This window comes from Leopardus geoffroyi, chromosome C1 (assembly GCF_018350155.1).
Source record: "Leopardus geoffroyi isolate Oge1 chromosome C1, O.geoffroyi_Oge1_pat1.0, whole genome shotgun sequence".
NCBI classification, from domain to species: Eukaryota; Metazoa; Chordata; class Mammalia; order Carnivora; family Felidae; genus Leopardus; species Leopardus geoffroyi.
This window is the reverse complement of record NC_059328.1, coordinates 102,622,370-102,636,942: the sequence shown is the minus strand read 5'-3', so window position 1 is coordinate 102,636,942 and position 14,573 is coordinate 102,622,370. Positions and strand designations below refer to the sequence as shown.

General features: G+C 39.8%; 1 protein-coding gene across 2 annotated transcripts in view; it reads left to right on the top strand.

Moving 5' to 3' along the window:
* Positions 1-14,573, top strand: part of NOTCH2 (notch receptor 2) — a 167,543-nt gene that overhangs the window by 66,627 nt on the left and 86,343 nt on the right. For both annotated transcript variants that reach the window (XM_045478844.1, XM_045478845.1), the window contains exons 3-4: positions 4,043-4,302; positions 7,954-8,289. In XM_045478844.1, coding sequence (XP_045334800.1) covers positions 4,043-4,302; positions 7,954-8,289 — 596 coding nt within the window. The remainder of the gene's footprint in view (positions 1-4,042; positions 4,303-7,953; positions 8,290-14,573) is intronic.

Genomic DNA, 14,573 nt, shown 5'->3' with positions numbered 1-14,573 from the left:
ATTTACCAAGCTCTGAGATGGAGTCCTAGAAACCAAATGTAAAAGGATTAAAATGATAGAAGGTCTGGTCAGAGACACTTCTACAGGAAAGAGAATTTCTTTATGATGAAATTTCAGACTGAACTTGACAAGGGGAAAGAAAGTCATTGTTCTTAGAGCATAGTTTCTGGGCGATAATTGGAATGCAAATTTTGTTACTAAGGGACAAGTAAGAAGTAGATGGAAGAGAAAGGGAAAGTATCTGTGAAATTAGGCCACAGTTAAAGAAGTTTGGTTGTGACCGAAGAAGAATTTGGAAAGGGAAATGGGGCTTAGTGAAAAATGTAGGTTAAGAGAGATTTGTATGTGTTTTAAGGTAAAGAAATAGACTGATTGATATCTAGCCCTCTAGAACATTTTAAATAAGAAATTAAGTCTTTATTAACAGTATGTCTAGTTTCACATAAAAATAAGATGTAGTTCTATATATGGACTTTAGGAGAGTAAGTCAGTTGTATATCATATTATCTCACCTAGAGTAAAAACCTCAAGCCTTCTTCATGGTGGTCTGCAGGCCCCTCAAGATCTGCCTCCCAGTTAACGGCTCTCATCTATTTTCTGCTACTCTTTTTCTTAGTCCCTTTGGTAGAGCCACAGAGGTCTCCTTGCTGTTCCTCAAACATGCCGTGACTGTTTTCTATTTTAGGTCCATTGCATTTGCTGTTCCCTCTGCCTTGAACACACTTCCCTAAGTTACCTGCATGGCTAGTCCCTCACTGCATCAAGGTCTTGACTCAAATGTGCCCTCTAAGTGAGGCCTTCCCCAATTTTCCTATTTAAAACCAAAATACTTCATTTTATCTACCCCCTACCATTCCCAACTCCATCCCTTCCCATCCCCCTTTCCAATTTTATTATTTTTTTCATAGCACTTAACTTGACTGAACAAATTATGTATTTGTCTTTGTCTTCCCTTTTGAGAATTTAAACTCCACAAGTTCAAGGACTTCCCTAGCATTAAGACAATGTCTGGCATATAATAGGCACTTATAAATGTTTGTTGGATGAATGAATGAGTGCAGTATTCTTTGCAGAAACTGACGTGAAAATATTTTTCTTCGTCATCATTAACATCGTTATTAATAAGCATGTTGGATGCCATATATAGAATTGGGTTTCATACATTTTCTTACCCAGGAGTTGGCAGATTTTCTATAAAGCACCAGATAGTAAATATTTTTGTGAGCTAAATGGTCTCATCACAGGTGCTTAGCCCAGTTATTGTAATGCAGAAGTAGCCATAGACAATCCATAAATGAATGAGTGTGGCTGTGTTCTAATACGACTTAATTTATGGACACTGAAATTTGAATTCTCGTAATTTTCAAATGTCACAAAATATTAATCTTTTTTTTTGACATTTTTCTAGCTATTTAAAAATGTAAAAACTATTTTCAGCTCATAGGCCATACAAAAACAGACAGTGGGCCATAGTAGGCCTGCAAGCTGTATTTGCCAGCCCCTGCTTTCACCGGTTTCTTAGACATATCTTAGTTGAAACTTATTTTTCTGTACTTGCTAGGGAGCAAACAATGCAGATTAAACCCTAGTCTCACATAATTCGGGAGTACTCTTGGTTGGCTCCAGAAATGTTCATATTGTTTCATTTTTGTTTTCCTGGGAGCCTTATGTTTTCTTTATATGTTTATGATACTAATATTTAAATGAATTTGCATTCTCTGAGCAGATGCCACATGATAGTGTTAGGGAGGCGGTGGTGGTGCAATAGTCCAGGAACAAAGATGGGCAAAGCCCACCCAGGTTTAACAGTTTTCCATTATTTACGAGGTAAATAATTCCCATATGGGTAAATCAAGAGTTGTCAGCCAGGCATAACGCCCATAGGACTACCATTATGAATGAGAATTGTGTTCCAGTTTTGAACATCATCCATAACAGACTTCTTAAATAAGTTACAAATGCTTTTAATAATATAGCTCAGGGTTAATTTTAGCTATGCTACATTTGCAGTTTTTGTTCTTCCACTTAAAAAAAATCAGAAAATAACGTATTCTATTATCAAATCAAGCTGTGATTTGCATAAAGCACCATATTTTCCTCAGTAAGTACAAAGGGAAAAAAAATGGTTTTCATTTGCAAAACTTTTTAACATAACCCATAACCTTAACATTAGGCTTTCACATACTTGATTTTGTAAGTTTCTTACACCAGTCCTGCAATGTGGGTACCCTTTTCAACTATTTAAAATGTGAGAGAACTAATAGTGAAGTTTAGCAACGTGTCCAAGGTCGCCACATCAGGACTTACTCCAAACAGGTCTTCTGACCATATAAAGTGCAGACTCCTTTACAGAAACTTCAGCAAGTCTTTGGTTTTAGTGCTGTGCCCTCCCCTTACTACCTCTCCATCTCCTAGCTTGACCCGCTCATGATGATGCTCAAAACTCTAGCTGCTTCTGGCTCTGCCCTGCTTCTGGCTCTGCCCTGCTTACTGTACACAGATCTGGGAAGAGGAGAGGAGGCTGTCACTAGTTACATGACTACCACTGGAGCTACCCACCAGCTCTGTTTCCTCCTCCAGGTGTGTTAGCTACTGCATACTTCTTCTGGGCAGGTTCTGTCTCAGTTCCTTAACATCTGGTCCTCCTCCTTTTCTTAATAACTGGGACCTCTGAAGACCTCACCTTGCCAACTACTGGCTAATGAGACATGTTGGATATGATTGAACAAAGGCAGGAAGGAGGAAAACACAACCCCAGTGCTTCACGTCTGGGCGATAGGGAGAATCAGGACCCAGAATCTGCACATTGCGAGCTGTGTTGGGAGCTGGTTTTGAGGGGAAAGATTTCGAGTTTGGTTTGTTTGTTTACTTATTTTTCCTTAGAGTTTGGTTTAAATGTGTCATCTTTAAGGTAATGATGGAGCAGCCTTGTAGACTTCGTTTTCTGTCCTCCAAAAAAGTAAAATAATGTAGAAATAGGTTTATTCAAATATCTGGGGCAATGGCCAAATGGTAAAAATTACAGTTAGAATCAAAGGCTTTGTGTTACTTTTAAACACTTCTTAAAAGCCTGTGTGGCTCAGACCATGTTGGGGAAAGCCTTTTTTAATGCTGTTTAGAGAATGTAGTATTGTCATAAATACTACACACAATTTGGGATGGTTGTATATCTTATGATTCAGTGGGTGGCATATAAAAAGCTCCCTCAACACACCATGTGGAGAATGTTACAGAATGTTATTCTTAAGTTGTTGTGCTTTCTTCACTTTGGTGTTTGTATGGTACCTTAGATATTTTTTATGTCATTTTAATTATATTTTGTGCTTTTTAAAAAATTTGGTTAAAAAAGCTGCCTCCTGTTTATATCTTAACAGATTTAAGTTAAACAAAGAAAAAAGCCCCTTTGAACCCTTTCCTATTCCTGTACCTCTTTTTTCTTTCTCCATCATAGGGAAATGTAACTCTAGAACATAACCCAGAAATCTAGGTATAGGTCAGTCGATGTCTCAGTGGAAACACGAAAAGAAGAACTTACTATTTCTCAGTGCCTAATTGAGAGAAATCACATGGTATTTTACATATTTTGAACTGGAGAGGGTAAGAAAGTCAGTCCATGCATTATCATGTGAATCTTACCTTAATCCTATCAGATGGCTTAGTCAGAGTGAGAAAGCTAATGAATTTGAACAGGCAAGAATCAACAGTGGTGCACAAAAAAGTGCTGTTATGCCAATACCAGCCTGTACCTATGTGAAAAAAGCTGTGGCTCATTTTGCCCTTGATAAGGGTTATGCTGACTGGCCATGGCAGACCATGCTGGGTAACCCACCTGGTATTCTGTCACCTACCAAGACTCAAAAGGACGTGAGAGTGTGTGGTTAAGTTCTCTAAGCACTTCTGAAGTAGGGCAGTTTTATAGGTTGTACCTTCAGATCTCTCAATTCATGATCTAGTGTTTCTTGAATGGACTGCACTATCTTGGTAAGCTTTTGGACTTACAAGAAGTCAGGTGTTTTCATGGACTCTTTTCTTTTCCATGCAGATGTCTGGAGGGCTTCTTGGGAGAATATTGTCAACATCGAGACCCCTGTGAGAAGAACCGCTGCCAGAATGGGGGGACGTGTGTGGCCCAGGCCATGTTGGGGAAAGCCACATGCCGATGTGCCCTGGGGTTCACAGGTGATGACTGTCAGTACTCAACTGCTCACCCCTGCTTTGTGTCTCACCCCTGCCTGAATGGAGGCACCTGCCATGTGCGTAGCCGGGACGACTATGAGTGTACCTGCCAAGTTGGTTTTACAGGTAACGATGTGACCCAGGGCCACGTTTTCCTATTCTCAGCAGATACCTTTCTTTATCATCTTTTAGATCTTGGCATGTTGCTCTTAAGGATCCTCTAACTCTGGTGCCTGTTTAACATTATGGTAAGGAACTCGAGTGTTCCAGACAACTATCTTTAACTTCCTTTTGAGAGTTCTAAGAGGGGAGAAAGAAAGTGTCAAATACTCAGAAGTATTTGACTGCCTAAAGTGTATATATGTCAAGATGGGGGATCAGAACCGTACTTCACTGTCACTAGAAGAAAAGCCATCTGCACTGTTGATTACTTGCTTCTTGAAATCTCTACCTAGACATTCAGGGCACTGGCTTTTCTGGTTTTCTGTGCTCTGTTCCATTATGATTCTGAATTGCCTTGTCCTCATCCATTAAATTTTTGTGTTCCTTGGAATTCTGTGGTGAGGCCTCTTTTGAGCCATATCACAGCTCCCCGCCCCCCCCAACCTTCCTGTCTCTGGTGGCCTCCTCAGCTGTCATTGTCTTCATCAGTTGCTGGTGACTCTTACAGTCATCCTTTTCACTCCACCCCCTCCCTGACATTCAGGCTCATACTTCTGACTATCTGTTGCATATTATCCTTGGAAATTTGACAGGTACCTCATACTCAACATGTTGATATAAATGGGTCGTAGTCAGATGAGGGACATGTAAAAAAATATTCCAAACTAGACTCCCCCTTTCCCTTATAACACTTAGACTCAGGCACCTGACCCAGTACTTGAATCACCTCTCAACCTGACTACTCCTCTCCATTCCTTCTGCTCTGTAGTTGAGGTCTACCTTGTCCATGTTGGTGATAGGTTAGCTCTCCACCTGGGCTCCTGCAGTCATTTCCTAACTGATTTCCTTGCCTTTAGTTTCTCCCCATCCTGTTCATCTGTCACATTGCCACATCTTTGACCATAAATGAAAATCTTCTCACAAACTGACCTGCTTACAGTGCCTAATGACTTTTTATCATCCGCAGAATAAACTGCAAACTCTTTTATATGGCTTCCTTAGCCCATCATAGTCTACGCCTTACATCTTTTTTTTTTTTTTTTTTTTTTTAAGTTTATTTATTTGGAGAGAGAGAAAGAGCACGAGAGCAGGTAAGGGGCAGAGAGAGAGGGAGAGAGAGAATCCCAGGCAGGCTCCCTGCTGTCAGCACAGAGCCAGTGCAGGGCTCAAACTCATGAACTGTTGAGATCATGACCTGAGCCGAAATCAAGAGTTGGATGCTTACCCAACTGAGCCACCCAGGAGCCCCAGCCTTATGTCTTTTTATAGCTTCACTTCCCACAAGCATCTAGCTCTAGTCACACCAACAACATTCTCATCATTTCCTGAAAATGTCGTACTTACTGTTGCTTCTATGCTGTTGCACACCCCTTTGCCAGGAATGCCCTTTTCTGCAGTTGGTGATTGCCCAATGTTGTTTAAAATTCTGTCTTAGTGACTTTTTCCTATTCCTTTAGGCAGTTAGTCTCTATGTTCCATTATTTGATGTGTCACATTTTATTGTAATAATTTTTTTACATGTTTCTCATCTGCCTAGATCATGAGTTCTCCACAGGTAGGTCTGAGCTTTATTCAAAATGAACTTTAGATATTAATTAAGTTAGATGAGGAAAGCGGAACCATTCACCAGTTTGTCCCCCCCGACACCGGCAATTATGTAAATCTTATAAGCAAAAGTTAAAAACATACTCAGTAAACTAGATTGGGTAGGTTAGTTTGGAATACTTTTTCTACTGATTTGTTATTAAAAGGTGTTGGTAAGGGTAGAGGATAGTTAGGATGATCTGTTATCTTCATCATGACCATGACAGCATCGATGCTATGATTCATTGAAGAGATTTGGTGGTTAAGAGAAAATTTTTTTCCTGATTGTCAGTTTGAAATTGTTTTGCTCTGCAAGCAAAGGGAAGGCATGCCTGTTTCAAACATTTAAATCCTCACTAGTGGTAATGGCAGTAATGTCTTCTTAATAATTAAAATGTTAACTCTGAAATGATCCCCAAATTAAAGCTTCTTCTTTTGCCATTAAAAGGATCCTTTCTTGGTGTTCTGCAGGGCTCTGATCATTTTTACGCATCTGCCACTTTTGTCTGTCTTCAGGAATCACCACAGGTTAAGTTACCCTTTTCGTTTTGTGGTAGCCCTATACCCCACCTAATCAGACCTTCTTAGCTTATCTGCACTCATAGTTGAAAAAACAGAGGTAGGAACTTAGTGCCTGTAGGTATCATATATGGGAAGCCAGGTTCAAGGACCTTTCTGTTTTAGTTGTAGGCAAATATTCTCATACACACAGTTGCTAGAAGGAACCATTTTTATCTCTTCTCCACTGTAGATGTTTCTCTCAGAGGAATGAAGAAAAAATAGGAAGAGAAATTTCAGTTCCTCCTTTTTCTCTCTGCTTAGCACCCTGAGATACATGTGCTATGCCCAAAATTATACTGCACCTCTCCTGTTTGATTTGACATTCCTTGACAGACAACGAGCACTTCTCTGTGCTTGTGTGTCACCTCCCTCTTCTTTTAGAAAAGCTGTCATGGCTCTTGTTTGTTTTAGTTTTTTGTTTTTTGGTTTATTTTAAATTAAAAAAAAAACATTTTGTTTTTATGAGAGAACACACGAGCACTAGAAGTCTATATGAATACCAAATTTACTAATAGCATGGGAATATTTTTTTTTCTCTGTCTTTCTACCTCAGAGAATTTGCTTTGCTTTCTTGGAGTCATGCCTTAGGATCCAGCATATCAGTCTTCTGACCTCCTCATATTTTCCTATTTGAGAGTCCACAAGACTTACCTTTCTAGACCTTTATTCTTACGATAACTTACAGCTTTTTTCATATATAAGTAGCTAGAGATTTTTCATCCTCTTCAAACACATCAAACAAAAATGTAGCAAGACCACAATTAAAATATTTCCCAGAATATGTATGTGGGTTTTATTTAAAGGAAATAGAAGTAGCAGTGACTTGGTTCTGTCATATAAGAGATCTGTTTAGTAACTATGTATTATGGAAAAGATCAATGCATTTTATTCACTCAAAGGACATGATTTGAGAGCCTCCTGTGGGGATCCAGCCCCTGCCCGTGTGGTAGGTGATATAGTAAAAGGAAACAGCAAATTTGGGGGGTGTGTATACATGTGCAGATCCGTGAGAGAGAGAGAGAGAGCAATTTAGGGAGCTGAGAAGGGCAATAAGGTAACTTATGAGTAGAGTTGTCAAGTGGGAGTTTACTAGGTGAACAAAAAGGAAGATGGCATTCCAAACAGAGGAGCAGCCTATGCAAAGGCAAGGTGTGAGACAGTAGATAGATCCAGACCCTTCTTTGCCACCAAAGGGACTGATGGGCTCCTATGAGGATGGGCTTCATATGACTAGCCTACAGTCCCCTCCATGTGCTCCACTGAGGCTTTGTGTCTTGGTTGAGGGCCCGAGGGAGTGCCTATGTCACATGATCTTGAGGAAGCTCTGATTTGGGCTTTCTGTGAATTTCAAAGAGCTTAGGACATTCTGTACACAATAAATGATGTTGGATGGGTGGGAGATGTGGGATGTTGAGGATGAGACTGGCTCCCACTTCAGTGGGCAGCACTGAGTCTGTTCTGTTTCCTTAGGTAAGCTGTGCCAATGGACCGATGCCTGCCTATCTCATCCCTGTGCAAATGGAAGTACCTGCACCACTGTAGCCAACCAGTTCTCCTGCAGATGCCTCGCAGGCTTCACAGGACAGAAGTGTGAGACTGACGTCAATGAGTGTGACATCCCAGGACAGTGTCAGCATGGTGGCACCTGCCTCAATCTACTGGGTTCCTATCAGTGCCAATGCCCCCAGGGCTTCACAGGCCAGCACTGTGACAGCCCCTATGTGCCCTGTGCACCCTCCCCCTGTGTCAATGGAGGCACCTGCCGGCAGACTGGTGACTTCACATTTGAATGCAACTGCCTTCCAGGTAAGGAGAGCCTCCAGTGTCCTGGGATTGGGGGATACACCTCCAGCACAGAAGGAGGGTGGTGGGTGTGGCTCAGTTGCTGCTTTAGGAAATACCCTTCTCAGCAGGGAAAAGGGGAAATAAGAATTTTGTGTGGAGTGGGTTGCTGGTGAGGGAAGAGTTTTATGGGCCAATGTGGTCCATAAACTGAGTAGGGGGTAATTTAACATGTCAGAGTTTATGATGATGAGTGGCTAGGAAATTGTTTATTGTCCTGTTCGGAGGAACAGTAAGAAATAAAAGAAACAGTTCTGAGAAAGAAATAGATAAGCCTGTGGAATGGAAGGGAACAAATGAGAATTAGATGTTGAAAAATATGTCTGATTAATAAAGTACTGTAAACTGAATTGACAGTAATAGTAGGTGAGCAACTTTCCTATATGCTTTCACTTCTGAAGGAATAATAGGTTATTTTCCTACCTACCCAGATGCACCTGCCTGTCCTTTTGTAATGTTCCCTGGGCTCCTGGCCCTCTCCATATGCTCTCTGTGACTTGGGGTAACCTTGCCCTGACTTGAAGCTAGAGAATTTTGGAACTGGGGTGGTGCTCTCTTACTCAATGGGCACTTTTTGATGAATGCTGATGAATAAGGTATGGCACAACCATACATAACTCCAAGATAGAAGCCAAAAAAGGAGCAATGTATGGAAGGAAGCTTGGAACCCAGCGTTCCATAGAGATGGAGAAGGGAGCAAGCCTGGCCAATTCACTAACCCCTTATAAAATGATGAGGAGGCTGAAAACAGAATTTTGATTGGGAACAGAACACAAGCAGCTGGAGCAGATGAGCAACAAAGCTCTGTTGCAACTAAGCAACAAAGATTCTGTTTTTATACAAATATCCTTAGTACAAAAACAAAAGAAGGAAAACTGTAGGGGGGAGTAATGTGCTAAGTAAGCAGAATTGCCTCAAAAAGAAGTTGTTCTAGCCACTCTTTCAGAATGGGAATCTTAGAATCTGGTGTTGTGGGTATGGTTCACATATAATGGGATTGTGTATTTTATCTTTTGGGGATTAAAGGTCATATGCTGGTCCTTGGTACAAAGCCAAATGGCAATTTATTAATTTCATTCAGTAAAAATCTATTAACTGCCCCTGTTTTCTAGGCACTTGTACTGTGTGCTTGGGATAGGGCGATATAAGACACTGTCACATAATAAAAAACTTTATACCATTTAACTGTAAGCCACAAGAACAAGTTTTTAAATGTATTGCTTTCAGTTTCACTTTCAATGAAGAATAGATAAAGCAGTCATTCTAGACACTAAATAAATTTAATTGATAGAGTATTACTGTCGTCCATATTGTCTTGTAGAAGAAATAACTGAAAGATATCTTTTTCCACTCCCATATTTGTTGGCTCTATTTTAAGGGTTAAAGAAGGAAACAGAAATGTAAACAATTTAACTTTATACATATTTTAATAAATAGTCCAAATGGTTAATAATTGAGGTGAGCACAATTTATTGTTGAAGGCTAAATGTGTTTTTTCAGTTTCAAGAAAATTACTTTTAATAGTTGCCCAGAACAAAAAGGTTGATTTGGCAGCGGAATACTGACGGGAAGTTAGAGAAGTCAATAAAGGAAGTTTTTAGCTAGGAGAGAGTGATTATTCACTCCCATAGTCTCTGCATTGTTATCCATTAGCCATGATAAGAACCTTAGGGAATTCTGAGAGTGTGTCCAGGAAAGGATCTGTCAAACGAGAATAGTATCTCCTCCTTGAGAAAGGAAATAACCAGGGATTCCACAGCTGAGAGGCTGCCAGGGCTCGTGGGATGGAGTAAGGAGATCTTGGCTATCTTTTATGCTCTGCTTGTAATTTAAAGCAAGACATTTGTTTACTCACTGATGAAGTGTGTGTGTGTGTGTGTGTGTGTGTGTGTGTGTGTGTGTGGGTTGGGTTTTGGGATGAGGATGCAGGGGCGGGGAGAAGAGTTGGCAAAGAGAAAACTAACATTTATTCAATGCCTTTTATGAGTCAGGCACTGTGCCAGGTACTTCTGCATCCATTAGCTCAATTACACAAAAACCTTGGGGATAGGTATTATTTTCTAGTTTTCCCGGGTGAAATAGCTCAAGTTTGGAGATGTTAAGTCATTTACCCAAAGTTGCACAGCTGACATGTGGTCGGGCTGAGTCCTAAAACCCAGACAGGTTATTTCCAAAGCCTGTGCATTTTACTGAATCACAGTGCACTGCTTGTCTGTCCCTGAAGGTGTTTTGAAAATGTGTGAAACTTTTTGTTAAATGCTTTTGAGATATTTGGGTTAAAAAAAAAAGTAGAAAGTACTTCGAATTATGATCAAATACTTTTTGTTACATTCCAGCCTATGTATGGCACCATGTAGACATTTAAAATAGTTAAGTAGGCTAGTTCTTGCCTTTCAGGGTCCCATGATCCAAAACAGATGACATTAGCTTAGACAATGGATAAAAAGAAATTTAAAAAGAATTCAAAACAATAGATGATGCAGTAACATTGTGAATAAATACGTATTTACACAATTTGTAAGATTTTATGCTCACTGTTTTTATGTCCCAGGTAGAGTTTGGAGAGTATTAACTTTATTTCCATACAGAGAAATAGTGTCTGGAGATTATTTTTTCTTAGCAAGTCCTTTCCATAATGCAATATCATTCTCTTTGCCCCACCTTCCATTATGCTCCACACTATTTGAGAGACTAAAATGTTACTTACTTAAAATAATAATCACTCTCTCGGGGCGCCTGGGTGGCTCAGTCAGTTAAGTGTCCAACTTTAGCTCAGGTCAGATCTCATGGTTTATGAGTTCGAGCCCCACGTCGGGCTCTGTGCTGACAGCTCAGAGCCTGGAGCCTGCTTTGGATTCTGTCTGTCTGTCTGTCTGTCTGTCTGTCTCTCTCTCTACCTCTACCCTGCTCGTGCTTTGTCTCTGTCAAAAATAAATAAACATTAAAAAATAATAAAAAAATAATAATCACTCAATGTAAATAACACCCTTATTTGAGGAGAATCGTTATTTCAAATGAGAAATATTGAATTGAATGGAATGGAATGGAATGGAATTGAATTGAATTGAATTGAATTGAAAATATTCCTTCTTCAAAGGAGAAATCAAGTCAGCAGGAGGGGAAAAGGTTTGGTAAGGTATTCTGCAGCTCCTGTGTGTGCTTCCTGCCACATTTTAAGTCTTTGCACTTTTAATTGAGGCCTACCCTGATCACCCTATTTCAGATTGTAACCAACCCCTATCCCCTTAATTATTGGCCCTGGTCTACTTTTTCTTTTCTTTTTCTGTAACACTTATCATCTGCTTAGTATATAATTTGTGCTATATAATTTACCTCATTATGTCTATTGTTTATTGTCTGTCTTCTCTAAATTCTGCTGCTTCTTTCTCTTTTCAGAGTAAAAGCTAGGATCTTTGTTTTTGTTCAGTGATGTACCCCAAGCACCCCAAAACAGTGCCAGGTTCATAATAGGCATTCAAATATTTATTGACCAGCTGAGTTTTAGTATAATATCATAGTATTTTGTTGTTGTTGTTTCAAGTTTTTATTTAAATTGTAGTTAGTTAACATATAGGGTAATATTGGTTTCAGGAGTAGAATTCAGTGATTCATCACTTGCGTATGACACCCGGTGCTCATCACAACAAGTGCCCCTCTTAATACCCATCACCTGTTTAGCCCATCCCCTGCCTACCTCCTTCCATTGAAGGAAACAATCAGCAAAAATATAGTATTGAGAATGTAATTTTGATCTCCTCATTTTCTTCCTGGAATCATACTCTCCTTTTGTTCTTGTGTGATATGATACTGGATAAGAAGAATTTTAGAGTACTTTTCAACTCTGTAAGTCAGTGAACCAAGTTGGTGATTATATTCAAATGGTCAAGTTACAGTTCTTTTCCTGCAAAGGACACTATGATTTCTGTGAGCTGATTTTTAAATTTTTATTATTGAAGTATAGTTGACATACAATGTCGTATTCGTTTCAGGTGTACAACATAGTGATTTGACAATTTTGTGCATTACACACTACTCACCGTGGTAAATGTAGTCACCATCTGTTGCCATAGAACATTATGACAGTATCACAGGCTACATTCCCTGTGCTGTACTTTTCACCTCCATGACCTTATTTATTTTATTACTGGAAGTTTGTATGTCTTCATCCCTTTCACCTATTTTGCCCACCCCAACCCCACTTTCTTTCTGGCAATTACCAGTTTGTTCTCTGTATTTAAGAGTCTGTTTGTTTTGTTTTTTAGGTCCCACATATAAATGAAATGATATGGTTTTGGTGTTTCTCTGTCTGACTTATTTCACTTAGCGTATACTACCCTCTAGGTCCATCCACGTTGTCACAAATAGCAAGATTTAATTCCTTTTTATGGTTGAGGAATATGAGTTTAGTATTTTAGTATCATTGTAAGACTCAGAGGGAATTAAAACTGCAAAAACAGCTCCTCTTATGTGACAGAGGAAGAAGTATTTCTCCACAGAGGAAAGAAAAAAGGAATATATTCAAGAGGGAACTAATAGAATCAAACCAAGGAACCATGTTTTCGTCTTCTTGGATGATCAGCTGTTAATAATCCAAATCCTTCATGGGCTACCATTAAGTAAGTCTTTAGCAGAAGCCCCGAGGAGGGGCACTTACCCAGAATAATTTTAACATAACAACAAAATAGAAAATAAATTATTGAATCATTGATTCCCAATACTTTTGGGTTAGGACCAGTTAGTGGGGAGAGAATGAGTTAGGCCGGTTTTGGGAAGCAGCACAAGTAATCAGAGAACAGTGGGTTGTTTGAATTTATTGGCCATGCCTTGTGAATTTACAGTTGGACTGGCCGGTCCCCAATGTACTTTCCCTTTTTCTTTCTCTCCCACACCTCTCTATTCCTCTATGATTTTTAAAAAATTTCATAAAAAGCTGTCTGATCTGTCTACTCCAAACAATGGAGGTTTATTCCTTATAAACTGCCTCTGGACTGCACAGGGTGATCATATGTGATAGCCCTGTATCATTAAAATAAAGCTTAAACACATTTTGTGGTTTTTGTGTCTTCTTCGTTCTTGCTGAGCTTTAAAACTGTTAGAATTAATTCCCTCTTGCATTCTCATACGCCAGGGGCATGTGACTTTCTCTTGGGTATTATACTAATCATACTTTGGCAGGTTTCTCTGGAGCAGATGCAGAAATGATCATACCACTTTCCAGGGTGCATTATTTCAGTTCCAGTTTTAGTTGATGTTCCTGGAAGTCTTTCCTATTCTCCTGTGCTCAGTAGTTTGGACCATACTATCTCCTCAGCTTTCTATCACTTTCTTCCCCCTGTCCACCCCACCTTTTATGTAGAACACCTTTTTATATAGAACTCATGATGTGTCAAAGGCACCTATTTCACTGAAATTCTTTCTTTGTTCCCAGTCCCCACAGGGATTAAAGACCTCCCTAAGGTCTTTTGGCAATCCATATACCTCTGGCACAGCACTTACCAAACTGATTATTTGTTCATCTTTCCCAGTAGACACTCTCATTTTAACTCTTCCTGCCAGTACCCAACTTATTTGTGCCTGGCACAAAATTGAGACCCAATGAATAGTTTTCAAATGACTGAATTGAATGTGATAGAAGAGAGAATTCTTGTATTCCGGAATTAAAAAAATTAAACATATATACTGAATTTATTTCTCTTGAATTACCTTATTAATTTCTCTGACTTTTTTGGTGATCAAGTTTGAAGAGTGGAGATCATTAGGGAGATATCGAGGGAGGCATGTTGGACCAGCAGCCTGGGAGGGTGGTGGGGCTGGGGGATCCATGGGCTGGTCATGAGCATCAGCAAACTCATCTCGGCCCATTCAGAGAATGGAAGATATGTGCCAAGAAAACCCATTGGACAGAGATGGGACCAGTTTGCTTTTGTGACAGATTTCTTCTTGGGAGGTTGGGGTGGGGGGGGGGGAGGTAGCCCTATAGAATTTGCCTTTGTCCAGGTTTAGATATTCCTGGTTTTTTTCCTCACTCTTTCATCCCTATGGACTAAAGCTGTTCCTGCGGACTTTTAGCCTGGTCTGAGAGAATGCTGGTTGTGTCCTCTTCTCTTCTTTGTGCTCTCTTCTTTGTGCCTCTCCACAAGCCTTTCCACCATCACACATCCCGGGCTCTGAAAATGGAAAGATATGGATGCTTTCTTGAGAGATGCTGTTCTCTGTGTGGGATGACAAGTTCAGAAGATTCTTTTCTG